Here is a 13,575-nt window from a genome sequence, read left to right on the forward strand (position 1 = left end):
ACCCTAGCTGCTTAGGGTAACCCAGCAGAAGGCAGTGGGGTTTGAAAAGCAGAAGCAGTGTGTGTGAGAGTGAATGTGTGCAGGGTGGTGTATGTTTGCTGTTGTGAGTCAGCGACTAGACATCCTGGCATGCTGCCCGGAGGAGGTGGCCAGGTAACCCTCCATTCCTCCACTGTACTCAGTATTGGGAGGGCGTGCCCTTTGCACACCCCAGTCTGAGCCAGTTTCCCCAGGATCCTGGGGGCCAGAGTTCCCACTCCTGCCTTTCCCTGACTCCATCTCTCTGGCTGCAGGGGGTTCAAGGCTGTTGTTGCTGGGACAACACTGTGTCATAAGACCCAACCCGCTCAGTCTGGAAGTGAGAAAACTGAGTCCCAAAGAGGGGCCGGGTCCAGTCCAGGTTGCACGGGAAGTCTGTGCCAGCCTTAGTACTAGAATGCAAGCCCCAGGCTCTTCCCCACTAAATTCCCACTGCCTGTTTCTCTGGAAGAGCTGCAATGCCGGATTTCCCCATTGGATTGAGCCCCACTTCCTGGGTCTCCCTCTCTCTGCCTGCGGTTAGAGACCTGGGTCAGGTTCCTGCTCTGTCACTCTATTCATTGACCAACAGCTTTTGTTCCCTGTACAGCCCCGGGCTCTGTGCGAGGCATGGGGACACATAGGAGTCAGCCCTGGTCCCGTTTAGGTGGGCTCACGATCTGGCAGATTCTGCTAGACTGTCACTTTCTGCCCGTGGGACCACAAGACACACTTTCTCAAGCTCGCTGAGCCTCGTTAGCCTCACTTGCAAAATGGATCTGTTATTATAATAAAAAGTGGTCAATTATGATTGGATGTGAGGGATTATGGCCTCTGTTCTCTCTGCTGGGACCCTTACCTCAGGGGCCAGGCCCCAGTGATTAGAGCAGCCTATCCCTCTGGAAACTTCCTCAAGGCCAGTAGCGTCCTCCACCCAGAACAGGATGACCCAGTGACCCTTGGTCAAAGCTGTGACAAACAGGTGCGCCTCCCACTGATGTCCACATTTCCAAAAGAACCAAAACAAACGCTGTGTCCCTTTTCACACTTCCATTCCAAGAATTCACCTGGGAGTTGGAGCTGCAGGGCACATGTGAGCTGGCCCTGGGAGGGCCCCTAGGCACCAGGACCAAAGCCAGCCTGGGCATGAGGCAGGCCAGGGCATTGAGCCTCAGCCTGGGCTCTGCGCTTACCTATTGGTGATCTTGGCCCAGCCCCTGATCCTCAGGGCTTCAGGCTCCTCTTCTGTGCAGGGAGGGTTTGGCCTTGGTGTCTTCACGTCAGGGCTGACGCCCTGTGGTGTTCTGTGTGGCCCTTCTGGTCCTCCCCCTTCTCCTGGCGTCATATCAGTGGTTATGGAATGATCTCTAGCTGTACGCACCCACCCACACCTCCCCACTCCCTTCTTTGCTTGGCGCTTTGCCACTAGAGCAGCTCAGTGAGCCCTCAGAGCCTCCCTTCTCTCCGCGCAGGAGAGCTCATGTGTTAGCGGCAGCCACCAGGACCACCAGCTACCTGGAGGAGGAGAGGAAGTGCCTAGGTCACTAATCCCTGAGGAATAGGCAGGATCTTTGGAGAGGAGATTAGGAAAGACTCTCTGAGCTTAGAATTATCTATCTGTCCATCTGCTCATTTCCCAGACGGTCCTACTGAGGCCCAGGGAGGAGGGACTGTCCCGAGGTCCCAGAGCAAGGCAGGAGCAGGGCAGGTATAGGAACCAAAGCTGTTGGCTTCAGGGCCCATGTTCTCCCTCCTATGTTCCTCTGCCTTCGTGCAATGCTGTGTAAGCTTAGGCAAGTCTCTGCTCCTCTCTGGTTCTGAATTTCTTCCTCTGGTGCCAGGGTACGACAAGCCTACCTGCGCACCTTTCTTGCCCTAGGAGGCAGCGTGGGAGAAGCAACTTGCCAGGATGTGTTCCTCACTCATGTTAGCAAGCAGGCCTGGCCTGGGAAACTTCTGGGGCTGCGACTCTGCAATGGGAAACAGGGGACACAGGAGCCAGCGTGTCAGTGCCTTCCTTCTCCCTCCAGAATGGACGCTCTGTCCAGCCTTGGGGGGCAGGGGAGTGTGGCATGAAGACAGATCAAAGCCAACCAGATGCCTGTTCTTCCGGTGACTGCCCCAAGGGCCGTTAACCTGCAGTGTACCTCGGGGTAGCACACTTAACCAAGCACCCCACCAGATAGACATATGGGGGGAGGTGATTTAAAGAGCCAGCTGGGCTCCCACCAGGTGGCGCACTTGATCCCAGTGGCTCAGAGAAAAGCCCACTGGGTGGCCTGGTCTAAAGGTGGGGTAGGATTCGCTGCAATCTCCTTTCTCTAGGCCTCAGTCTCTACCTTGTGATCAAAGAAACGGCCTAGGTCAAGGCTCCTCCAGCCCATTCTAGGTCTTGGACTCCCAGACCCAGCATTCAGTCTGGAGCAGGTCACCAATGCGGTGCTGGCTGCTCAGTTCTTACCTTGACGCCATCCCAGCGCCTAGAAGCCAGCCCCAGGGTCCACTTTGCTGCGAGCTAGTGTGGTGGGCATACCTGCTCCTCAGGAGGCAAAATCTCGGAGCAGTTTCCTTGCAAGGCTCGTGTAAAGCCAGGCCCCCTTTACAACCCCTCGCTGCCCCCTACCCAATAGTCAGGACCTACACTGCTGCTGTTTCCCGTTTACGTAGGGGGCAGCTTTGAGTTGGTTGAGTTCTTGAACAACTTGAATGCGCTTGCCAAAGGCAAAGAGGAAGAGGAAGAGTAAGGAAGGCCCAAGCAACAGCGGGTGAAACTCATAGGGTGTTGCTCGTGCACATTCTGGCAGTTACCAAACTGGGAATGGTGCCGGCCACCATCGACACCGTCCCCCTCAGGCCTCTGTCACCTGAAGATTCAGATGTCAGCTTCCCAGGGCCAGCCACCAGCACCCCCTCGCCCCAGATTGAGCACAAGATCCTTCCCTCAGATGGGGGTTCCCAAACCTGGAGTCGTGGTAAATCCGGGCTCCTGACATTCTGCTGTTGGCCCGTGCCTTGCCTCTAGCTGGCACCAGTGCAGGGACGTGGGTACTTTCAAACACAGCAAGTAGGAATGTTATTGGTGTCACCCCTCTAAAGGCAGGGCAGCCCACAAGACCAAAATGTTCAAACCCTTTGACCCAGGAATTGTATTTCTAGAAGTTTGTCAAACAATCAGATATGTGGACAAAAATAAGATACTTATGGAAGCATTCTTTCTGAAGGAAATTTTAGAAGGTTTTTAAAGATCCATCAATCGGAGTTTGATTATAATTCTATTTTGTACAGCATAGCTGTGTGACAGAATAATGCAGCCATGAGAGACATGTTAATGAGGGATCGTGGTAGGAAAAATAGTTATGATATGCTTGGTAGAAAAATGATATCAACCATGTGCCCTTAATTTTGTGGTTTTTAAAAAAGAGCATGTGTGTATTTGAGTGACAAAAGGATTCAACACATCAGAGTGGTTTATCAGGATTGGAGATAGGACAGGTACTTTGGATTTTCTTTTTACTTCCCTGTATTTAAACACAAATTTGTTAATGTTTATTTTTATTTTTGAGAGAGAGACAGAGCGTGAATGGGGGAAGGACAGAGAGAGCACCAGGCTCCAAGCTGTCAGCACAGAGCTGACACAGGGCTTGAACCCACGAACCATGAGATCAGGACCTAAGTCAAAGTGGGGCGCTTAACCGACTGAGCCATCCAGGCGCCTCTCCCGTATTTTTTTAAAAATGTTTATTTATTTTTGAAAGAGAGAGAAAGAGAGAGTGGGGGAGAGGCAGAGAGAGAGAGAGAGAGAGAGAGAATTCTAAGCAGGCTCTGCACTGTTAGCACAGAGCCCGATGTGGGGCTAAAACTCACAAACTGTGAGACCAAGAGTGGGACGCTTAACCAACTCAGCCACCCAGGTGCCCCTTTTCCTGTATTTTTTAAATGCTCTATGATTATTTATTACTTGTCTAATCAGAAAAGAAGTGATGTTTTCTGAGCCAAATGCCCTTGCTTTCCATTCCTTTCAGTGCCTCTACCCCTACCAAGTTCCTTGCAATGCTGGGTAGGTGCCTCAGGGTATAGGGAAACTATACCACCCACCCCACCCTCCAGGCCACCAGCCCCAGGGGAGGGGGCAGCCGTCATGGAAGCCAGTCCTTCTTCAGAGCATCCCAGCTTTGTTGATAGTACCACAGGTCAGCTGCCTGGCCGTACAGCTGATCCCCCACCCCCACTGTGGCCGGCACAGAGCTATTGCTTGCCTGACTCCCCAGCAATGCAGCTGAGCCTTGCTGCCTGGAAGGAAGTTTCCATTCAGGCCAGCTGCATTGTCCCTTTTCTGCCCTAACCGAAGGATGTGGACTTTACCCCAATGAAAACTGGACACCCCTCTTTATCTGAGAACGGCAGGGGTTGAATGAGGAGAATGGGTCCAGGAGGAGAGCAGGGTACAGATAAGGGGACCTGTTGTGTCTGGCTGGAGAAGTAAGGGCATTGAGAGAGAAAGTTTCCCCCTCCCTTCCTGGGGACTCACAGTCGAAATGCCAATTGCCAAGAGTCTGAGGTCAGGTGTGCAGAGACCCTCCGGTCCTTCAGGCCCAGAGTCTCATCGGGCATGACACACACAGTCCTTCCCCTGTCTCCTGGGCGTGCCCCGGTACCCTTCTCCTGGCAGTTCCCTCTGACCTGAGTTTTACCCTGCAGCTGGTGAAGACACACAACCTGTTGACCACCAGGAACTACATCTTTGGATACCACCCCCATGGCATCATGGGCCTGGGTGCCTTCTGTAACTTCAGCACAGAGGCCACAGAAGTGAGCAAGAAGTTCCCCGGCATAAGGCCCTACCTGGCCACGCTGGCCGGCAACTTCCGGATGCCGGTGCTGAGGGAATACCTGATGTCTGGAGGTGAGAATCTGCCTGCCCCTGCTGTACTCTTGTCCAGGCCTGAGCCTTTCCACTGAGCAAGGTGATAGAGAGGTCAGGAAGCCCACATACCGTGCCCCAGCGGCTGGTCCTGTGCTCAGAGGTGCAGTCGGCCATAGGCATGGTGGGTCAGGGCCGAGCAGGGTCATTCATGCATCCTTCAGGATTCGGTTTCAATAACATCTTCCCTACGATGCTTGCTCTGACTCCTTTTCTGGGCAACCCAGCCCCTGTGCTGCCCTTGGCACAACCTAATCACTTTCTGTGGATCTGTCCTTATCCACCGGCCTGCGACCCCTGCCACCCTGATTCGCTGGGATCCCCAGCACCTAGCAATAGCCTGGCAGTGTTAGGACCTCAGGGAATGTTTGCCAAATGAACAAGGTCCCTAAACAACCTTGTATCATTATCTCCATTTTACACATAAGTAAGCCAAGGCTCAGAAAAAGAAATAGCTTATGCAGGGCCATACAGCTTCTAGTGGCTGGGTTAGGTCTGGAGCCTAAGGCCAGGGCTCTTTCTGTTTATGTTTGGCTGTATGAAGGGGGTAGGGAGTGCATTTATGGGCAGCCCTGACTCTATGTCCTTCTCCCTGCCAGGCATTTGCCCTGTGAACAGGGACACCATAGACTACTTGCTTTCAAAGAATGGGAGTGGCAATGCCATCATCATCGTAGTGGGGGGTGCAGCCGAGTCCCTGAGCTCCATGCCTGGCAAGAACGCAGTCACTCTGCGCAATCGCAAGGGCTTTGTAAAACTGGCCCTACGCCACGGGTAAGTGCCTCCTGCACACACTTACACACGCGTGCACACCAGCATGCACATGCATGCACAGCCCTCCAAAGCTTTGTTTGGCCCAAACAAAGCAACTCCTTGCTCCTAGAAGCAAGGCCCAAACCCCAGGAAGGCATAGATGGGAATTTGCGATCCTGTGGGAGAGGAGAGGTTGGATGCCAGAGCTTCAGACCAAGTTTGCCCAAGTGTAGCCTGAGTGTCTGAGTGGGGCAGAGATGCAGCCTGTGTTTCCTGGGCTCCTGCAGGTGGGCTACAGGCCAAGCTCATGTGCAAGACTGTGCCCTGGGGCCAAATAAGTCATGCTGCTGGGAGTTCAGAGGCCAGCAGTTAGGGTGTGACTGACTCTGGCTTCTCCTTTCCAGAGCTGACCTGGTTCCCATCTACTCCTTCGGGGAGAATGAAGTATACAAGCAGGTGATCTTTGAAGAGGGCTCCTGGGGCCGATGGGTCCAGAAGAAGTTCCAGAAGTACATTGGCTTTGCCCCGTGCATCTTCCATGGCCGAGGCCTCTTCTCCTCTGACACCTGGGGGCTGGTGCCCTACTCCAAGCCCATCACTACCGTTGGTGAGCTCCCCTGCCTGCAGCCCCTGAACTCGAGGTGCCCCACTGCTAGTTTGTGGTAGAGTTAAGATTCACATGCAGGCCCTCTGGCTCTGATGTCCATGCTCTAAACCACGCAGCTGTGGACATGTTTGGGTGCTGATGGGAACGGCCAGTGGGGGTGGAGATAGTTCCATCACTGTGAGCCAAGCAGTGCCAGATGAGAAAACAAGACTTAACGGTCCGTGTTTGCAGGGCCCAGGAGTCTGTCAGGGAAGATCAGGAAGACCAGTCTGTCAAGCAAAGACCAGGAGGGGGTGTGAGGGGAATGTACAGGGTGCTCTGGGGGGTGGCAGTGGACCTCCGAGAAGCGGTGACTCTTCCACTTCTAACTGAATAGGAATTATCTAGCAAAAGACAGGAGGAAGAGAGGTTTTGTTTTTTTTTTTGTCAGAAACATTAGCTTAAGTGAAGTTCCCGCAGCAAGATTGTATAGATTTTTGAGGAACAGAAAGAAAAACATCAACATGACTGGAGCATAGTCCTCTGAGAAGTATAGCAAAAACTGGCAGCACTTGTCCCTCAGCTGTGTTGTTCTGGGTGTGTGTGTGTGTGTGTGTGTGTGTGTGTGTGTGTCTCACAAGCCAGAGATCACACAAAAGTGTGTAGGCCGCAAGCCATGGACTTTAGGGGCCAAAGCTCACGTAGATACTTTGAGTTATCAGGGTCAAGGTGTTTTGCTTTGTATTTGTACAAAGACTAACTGCCTGCATCTTAGGTGACAGGACCCAGACTCACTCTTGACTCTTGTCACGTGCAAATCCTATACCAGGTCTGACCGCTCTGAGGCAGCAGGGACATATCCATGCACACGTATGGCTGGAGAGGGACAGGCTCCTGTGGGCAGTGTGAACTAGTTTGCTCTTCACCTTAAGAATGGAAAGCTACTGGAGGGCTTTGGGGAGGAGAGGTTCAGAGTTGCATTTTAAAGTGATTCTTGGGCTGCTGGATAGAAAATGGGTTAGAAGGGTCAAAAATGGAAGCCACAAGACCAATGCAGGATGCCCCTGTGGTAGCCACTAGGGACGAAGGGAACGGCAGTGGTGATGAGAGAAGGGCATGCACTTGGGAGAAGTTTCCGAAATGTCTTTGCCAGGACTTTGGGATGAGTTGAATATGGAGATGCAGAAAATAAAGCAATGGATGGATGTATGAATGTTGGGCTCCTCCTCCCTCGGCACACTTTTGAAAGCATGTCATGTGATTTCAAAATCCTAATCAAAGTCCTATGAGGAAGGAGCCCCATGTGACAGGTGAGGGAACTGAGGCTCAGAGAGGCAAAGTGACTTGCCTGGAGCAGACCAAGAGCAAAGCCATTACTCGGTCCCCTAACTCTTACATGGGACCTTCCAACTGAGTGCCTTCGGAGCAGCCAGTGTTGATCCCACCTGCTGCTTAGTGACTGTGTGGCCTGAGGCAGGTCCCTTCCCGTGCCCTGGAGCCTCCCATCTTCTCCCCTGTAACAGGGACAACCTGAGGTGGAGCACGTTTGGCACAGTTCCTGGCACATGGTTGGCACGTAGTGCAGGGTCACTGCTATCAACATCATGGTAGACTGTCAGGGGGGCCCGAGTGGATTGACTAACCAGAGGCCTCTGCCCCATCCCTGCAGTGGGTGAGCCCATCACCATCCCCAAGCTGGAGCACCCAACCCAGCAGGACATAGACCTGTACCACAGCATGTACATGGAGGCCCTGGTGAAGCTCTTCGACAAGCACAAGACCAAGTTCGGCCTCCCGGAGACTGAGGTTCTGGAGGTGAACTGAGCCTGCCCTCAGGGGCCAGCTCCTAGGAGGAACCAGCTACAAATCGTTTTCTACCAAGTTCTCGAATGCTTTTTTGTTCTGTAAATTTGGAAGCGTCATGGGTGTCTGTGGGTTATTTAAAAGAAATTATAATAATTTTGTTAAACCATTACAAATGTTAGGTCTTTTTTAATAAGGAAAAAGTGAATATTTCCAACTCTTTTAGTTCCAATTTGTCCTGTTCTAGGTGGTGGCTGACGCATTTGGGCCTTTATGGTTTCTCAAGCAATCCTTCTTCTTCCTTCCCCAAAATTACAGACAAAACTCAGTCCTGGTTAACTGGGAAAGAAGGACAGCCATTGGTGACTCAGACCGGGGTTAGGTTATCTTCTTTTTACTTGCAGGATGAGGGGCAGGAGCCACTTCTAATACAAACACCTCTATTCTAAAATACCTACTCCACACTTAACTGCAGGCCTGGCCCCTCATACCAAGGGGAAGACCTGGAGGGCACAGTTGTCCCCAACTTGAAGAGTGCAGTAATGAGCATCTGGAATGCTCCAGCTCCAGTCCAGTTAGTCTTTTAAATCTGAGGCCTCCAGGGTAAGAACCAGGGTGGCAATCAGCCTGTGCTAGGGACAGCGCTGTCCCAGATGCACCGCCTCCAGGATTAGTCAGCCACCACGTTGTAGTTGGAGTGACTAGTCTTCCACAGGGTGCTGACAACATGTGCCCAGGACAGACCTGGACTTGGCCTGATTCACATGTTTCCCAGTGGCCTCGGTTTGTTTAGCCCATAACCCAAGTATGAGTGTGAGGAAAGGGTCCCTCTTCCTGTTCACAGAGGGGCCTGGCCTTCTGAGCAGCACATTGGTCTTAAGACAGGAGGCCCCCGAACCCAAGCCTCACATATTTGTGCCTTTCTGAGAGGGGAGGAACCAGGGAAGAAACCCAGCCCCTCTGTGTGTTCTGTTTTCTCTTGATGAGATGATTGTCCCATGTCACACTTTTGTAAATTCCAAAATGAATAAACGAAAACGAGAGTTCTCTGTGAGTTATTGCTGGGACTTCACCTGCATCTTGCCCCTGACACTTGGGGAGGCTATGGTCCCATCTGGGCTCCCTGCCAAGCCTTTCCCCTTGCTCCTTTGGTCTACGTGGTCTACACGCCGTACGGTAGTATTGGTTATCTTTTCCTGCGTAACATATGACTCCACAACACAGTGGCTTCACACAACACTGTGTCCACCACACAATCTGAGAGTCAGTAGCCGAGGTATAGCTTAGCAGAACCCTCTCCCTCAGGGCCTCTCGCAAGGCTACAGTCAAGATAACCAGACAGGCGGTGGTCATCCTCATGCTTGACCAGGGGAGGACCCACTTCCAAGGTCATTCACGCGGCTGTTGGCAGCGTTCACTTCCTCACTGGCTATTGCCCAGAGGCCACTCTTGCTTGCTTGCCACACGGGCCTTTCCATGGAGTAGTTCATGGAACACAACACGGCAGCTGGCTTCATCAGAGAGAGTAAGCAGAAAGAGCCAGAGAGAGAGTGTGCAAGGTGGAAGTCACGTTCTCTTATAACTTCATCTCGGATGTGATATCCTGTCACTTTTGCCGTATTCTCCCCATTAGATCCAACTCACACTCAAGAGGATGATACACTGAATGAATGCCTGGAGGCAAGGGTCCTTGGAGCCCCCTCACAGCTGTCTACTGTGTGTGGCAGAGGGTTACTGTCCACTTTTAAGGTCCTGAGATGGCGGAACTAGAAGGGTCCTCCGTGGATCACTCAAGCCATGTTCCTTGCCTCTGGCCTCAGTTATACCACAAAGAGGGAGAGCTAGCCTGCTGTTACTTTAATGATTTCATGCCACACCCGGGTCCCCAAGATGCCACCTCTCTCTGTTCTAATTCCATTTGATTCAATGAATACTACGCAGCTGGGAACCCCTCTTAGGTGAGACCAAATGACCTCATTCCAACTTTCCCACCGCCTAAGTTTCTTTGCCATTCATTCATCCCTTCAAGGACTGCTCCTCTGTGCATACAACATGGCGTGCCTGGTTGAACTGGGACCTCAATGTCAACCTGGGATTTGAAGGGTGACTAGAAGTTGGCCAGGAAGGAAATGCAGGGAAGAGCAGCAAACAAAGACAGGGGAAACAGCACTGCTGAGTTGAAGGAGGATGTGGTGGTAGATGGGTCTGCAATGGGGCTTGGCTTGGAAAGGCAGGAAAGTTGATGTCTCCAGAGTGGGCGGGAGGCCAGGCGGCAACAGGAGATACCCTCAAGGAGCAACAGAGGCTGAATTCTGTAGCACTGGGCAGTCCTTAGGCCCACAGAGTTCAGGTCAGAGGATTTCCTTGAGGATGGAGGAAAGGCCTGCTTTCTGATGACAGTTTCAGCCCCACCCCAGCCCCAGTCTGAGATTAGCCATGACCTTTAGCCTCTGGCCCCAGGCTAAGCCTGGCCCTAACCTAGGCCACCCCACAAAGATAGGCCATTACTCTCAGCAGTAATTTTTTGAAGATTCAACACCTATTGGGCATGAGAGAACTCCTTCATCTTTGCTTATGAACAGTGACAATAAGCAGGCTCCAAATACATCTAGCAGCAGCCTGTGCAGCAGCCTATGCAGAGCAATGGGGCGGAGGGGGCGGGGGGGGGGGGGGGGGGGTGGCGGTTACTCTAGGTAAATGCTGTGAACATTGCCTCTGGCTGGGAGTTGTTACCTTGAGAGAGGGAACAGGATCCTCCTTTTCCAAAACACCCTCTGCTTTTGGACTGCGGGTTAGGGCTGTAGTCTTAGTCGGAAGGTTGTCAATTCCATGATTCTGCTTGTGGTTCACAGACCAGGCCACTAGGGGGCACTGAGGATAGCTCTGAGGCAAATGCCACACAGCTTCCCCTTTCTTTTCACATTTTGGCATTTAAGCACTCCTACTCTGGGCTAGAAGCAAGGGATAGTAAAATCATGGACTCACAAATGCTCAGAGCTAGACAGGAACTCTTCTTTTTCCAGGGTTTTAAGGTAGAAATGTAAGAGCTCTTTTTTCTTTTTTAACATGTTTACATCTATAAGACTTTCCCTAAAACTGCCTTAGCTGCATCCCATAAATTTTGGTATCTTGGGTTCTTGTTTCATTTATTCCAAAGTTCTTCCTAATTTATCTTCTGATTTCTTCATTGACTCTTTGGTTACTGAAGAGGATGTTGCTTAGTTTACACATATTTGCTATTTTCCCCAATTTCCTTTTGTCACTTATTTCAAATTTTATTTCATAGAACAAACTTTGTATGATTTCAATCTCTTTCAATTTACTGAGGCTCCTCTTATGACCAAATAGATGATCTTTCCTAGAGAATGTTCCATGTGCATTTGAGAAAAATGTGTATTCTACTCCCGCTGGGATCAGTATTATAGTGGTAGTATTATAGTGGTAGTATTTTCCAGATGTCTGTTAGATCTACTTGGTTTATAGTGTTGTTCAAGTCATCTAGTTCCTTGTTGGTTTTGTCGATGGTCTGCCTAAGCATTCTATCCCTTATTGAAAATGGGGTATCGAACTACCCAAAGCAGTCTACACATTCAATGCAATCCCAATCAAAATTGCACCAGCATGTTTCTCAAAGCTAGCACAAACAATCCTAAAATTTGTATGGAACCACAAAAGACCCCGAAAAGCCAAAGTAATACTGAAGAAGAAAACCAAAGCAGGAGGCATCACAATCCCAGGCTTTAGCCTCTACTACAAAGCTGTAATCATCAAGACAGTATGGTATTGGCACAAAAACAGACACATAGATCAATGGAATAGAATAGAGAACCCAGAATTGGACCCACAAATGTATGGCCAACTAATCTTTGACAAAGCAGGAAAGAGTATCCAATGGAAAAAAGACAGTCTCTAACAAATGGTCCTGGGAGACCTGCAGAAGAACGAAACTAGACCACTTTCTTACACCATTCACAAAAATAACCTCAAAATGGATGAAAGACCTGAATGTGAGACAAGAAACCATCAAAACCCTAGAGGAGAAAGCAGGAAACAACCTCTTTGACCTCAGCCGCAGCTATTTCTTACTCAATACATCTCCAAAGGCAAGGGAATTAAAAGCAAAAATGAACTATTGGGACCTCATCAAAATAAAAACATTCTGCACTGCAAAGGATACAATCAACAAAACTAAAAGGCAACTGATGAAATGGGAAAAGATATTTGCAAAAGACATATCGGATAAAGGGCTAGTATCCAAAATCTCTAAAGAACTTACCAAACTCCACATCCAAAAAACCAAATAATCCAGCGAAGAAATGGGCAGAAGATATGAATAGACACTTTTCCAAAGAAGACATCCAGATGGCCAACAGACACATGAAACGATGCTCAATTCATCATCAGGGAAATACAAATCAAAGCCATTTTAGCCACACAGATCAGAGTGGCTAAAATGAACAAATCAGGAGACTATAGATGCTGGTGAGGATGTGGAGAAACGGGTACCCTCTTGTACTGTAGTTGGGAATGCAAACTGGTGCGGCTGCTCTGGAAAACAGTGTGGAGGTTCCTCAAAAAATTGAAAATAGATCTACCCTATGACCCAGCAATAGCACTGTGAGGAATTTACCCAAGGGATGCAGGCATGCTAATGCATAGGGGCACTTGTACCCCAATGTTTATAGCAGCACTTTCAACAATAGCCAAATTATGGAAAGCGCCTAAGTGTCCATCAACTGATGAATGGATAAAGAAGATGTGGTTTATATAAACAATGGAATACTACTTGGCAACAAGAAAGAATGAAATCTGGCCATTTACAGCAACGTGGATGGAACTGGAGGCTATTATGCTAAGTGAAATAAGTCAGTCAGAGAAAGACAGATACCATATGTTTTCACTCTTATGTGGATCTTGAGAAAGTTAACAGAGAAGATCATGGGGGAGGGGAGGGAGAAAAAAGTTACAAACAGAGAGGGAGAGAGGCAAACCATGAGACTTTTAATTACAGAGAACAAACTGAGGGTTTATGGGGGCAGGGGAGAGGGGAAAGTGGGTGATGGGCATTGAGAAGGGCACTCGTTGGGCTGAGCACTGGCTGTTGTATGGAAGCCAATTTGACCATAAATTATATTTAAAAAAAAACAATGTCCTTAAAGTGCTCAAAAAAAAAAAAAAAAAAGAAAGAAAAGAAAATGGGGGTATTGAACCCTCCAACTATTGTTACATTGTTTATTTTTCCCTTCAATTCTGTACCTTTTGCTTCATATATTTTGGGACCCTGCTGCTATGTACATGTATGTTCATAATTGTTACATTTTCCTGATGGAGTCATCCTTTTATCATTATAAAATTCCCTTTGTCTCTAGTAACAATTTTTGTCTTTTTTTTTAATAATGCTTATTTATTTTTGAGAGAGAGAGAGGGACAGAATGCAAACGGGAGAGGGCAGAGAGAGAGGGAGACACAGAATCCAAAGCAGGCTCCAGGCTCT

The 13,575-nt window shown here is 49.7% G+C and overlaps 2 protein-coding genes across 2 annotated transcripts in view; both read left to right on the forward strand.

Annotated features, from left to right (window-relative positions):
• DGAT2 (diacylglycerol O-acyltransferase 2) overlaps positions 1-9,127 on the forward strand; it is a 32,149-nt gene extending 23,022 nt beyond the window's left edge. Inside the window, exons 5-8 of the mRNA XM_049619642.1 lie at positions 4,717-4,921; positions 5,539-5,713; positions 6,097-6,299; positions 7,948-9,127. Coding sequence (XP_049475599.1) covers positions 4,717-4,921; positions 5,539-5,713; positions 6,097-6,299; positions 7,948-8,102 — 738 coding nt within the window. The 3' untranslated portion in view covers positions 8,103-9,127. The remainder of the gene's footprint in view (positions 1-4,716; positions 4,922-5,538; positions 5,714-6,096; positions 6,300-7,947) is intronic.
• Positions 1-13,575, forward strand: part of RPS3 (ribosomal protein S3) — a 780,806-nt gene that overhangs the window by 352,566 nt on the left and 414,665 nt on the right. The window lies entirely within an intron of this gene.

Source organism: Panthera uncia, chromosome D1 (genome assembly GCF_023721935.1).
Source record: "Panthera uncia isolate 11264 chromosome D1, Puncia_PCG_1.0, whole genome shotgun sequence".
Taxonomy (NCBI): domain Eukaryota; kingdom Metazoa; phylum Chordata; class Mammalia; order Carnivora; family Felidae; genus Panthera; species Panthera uncia.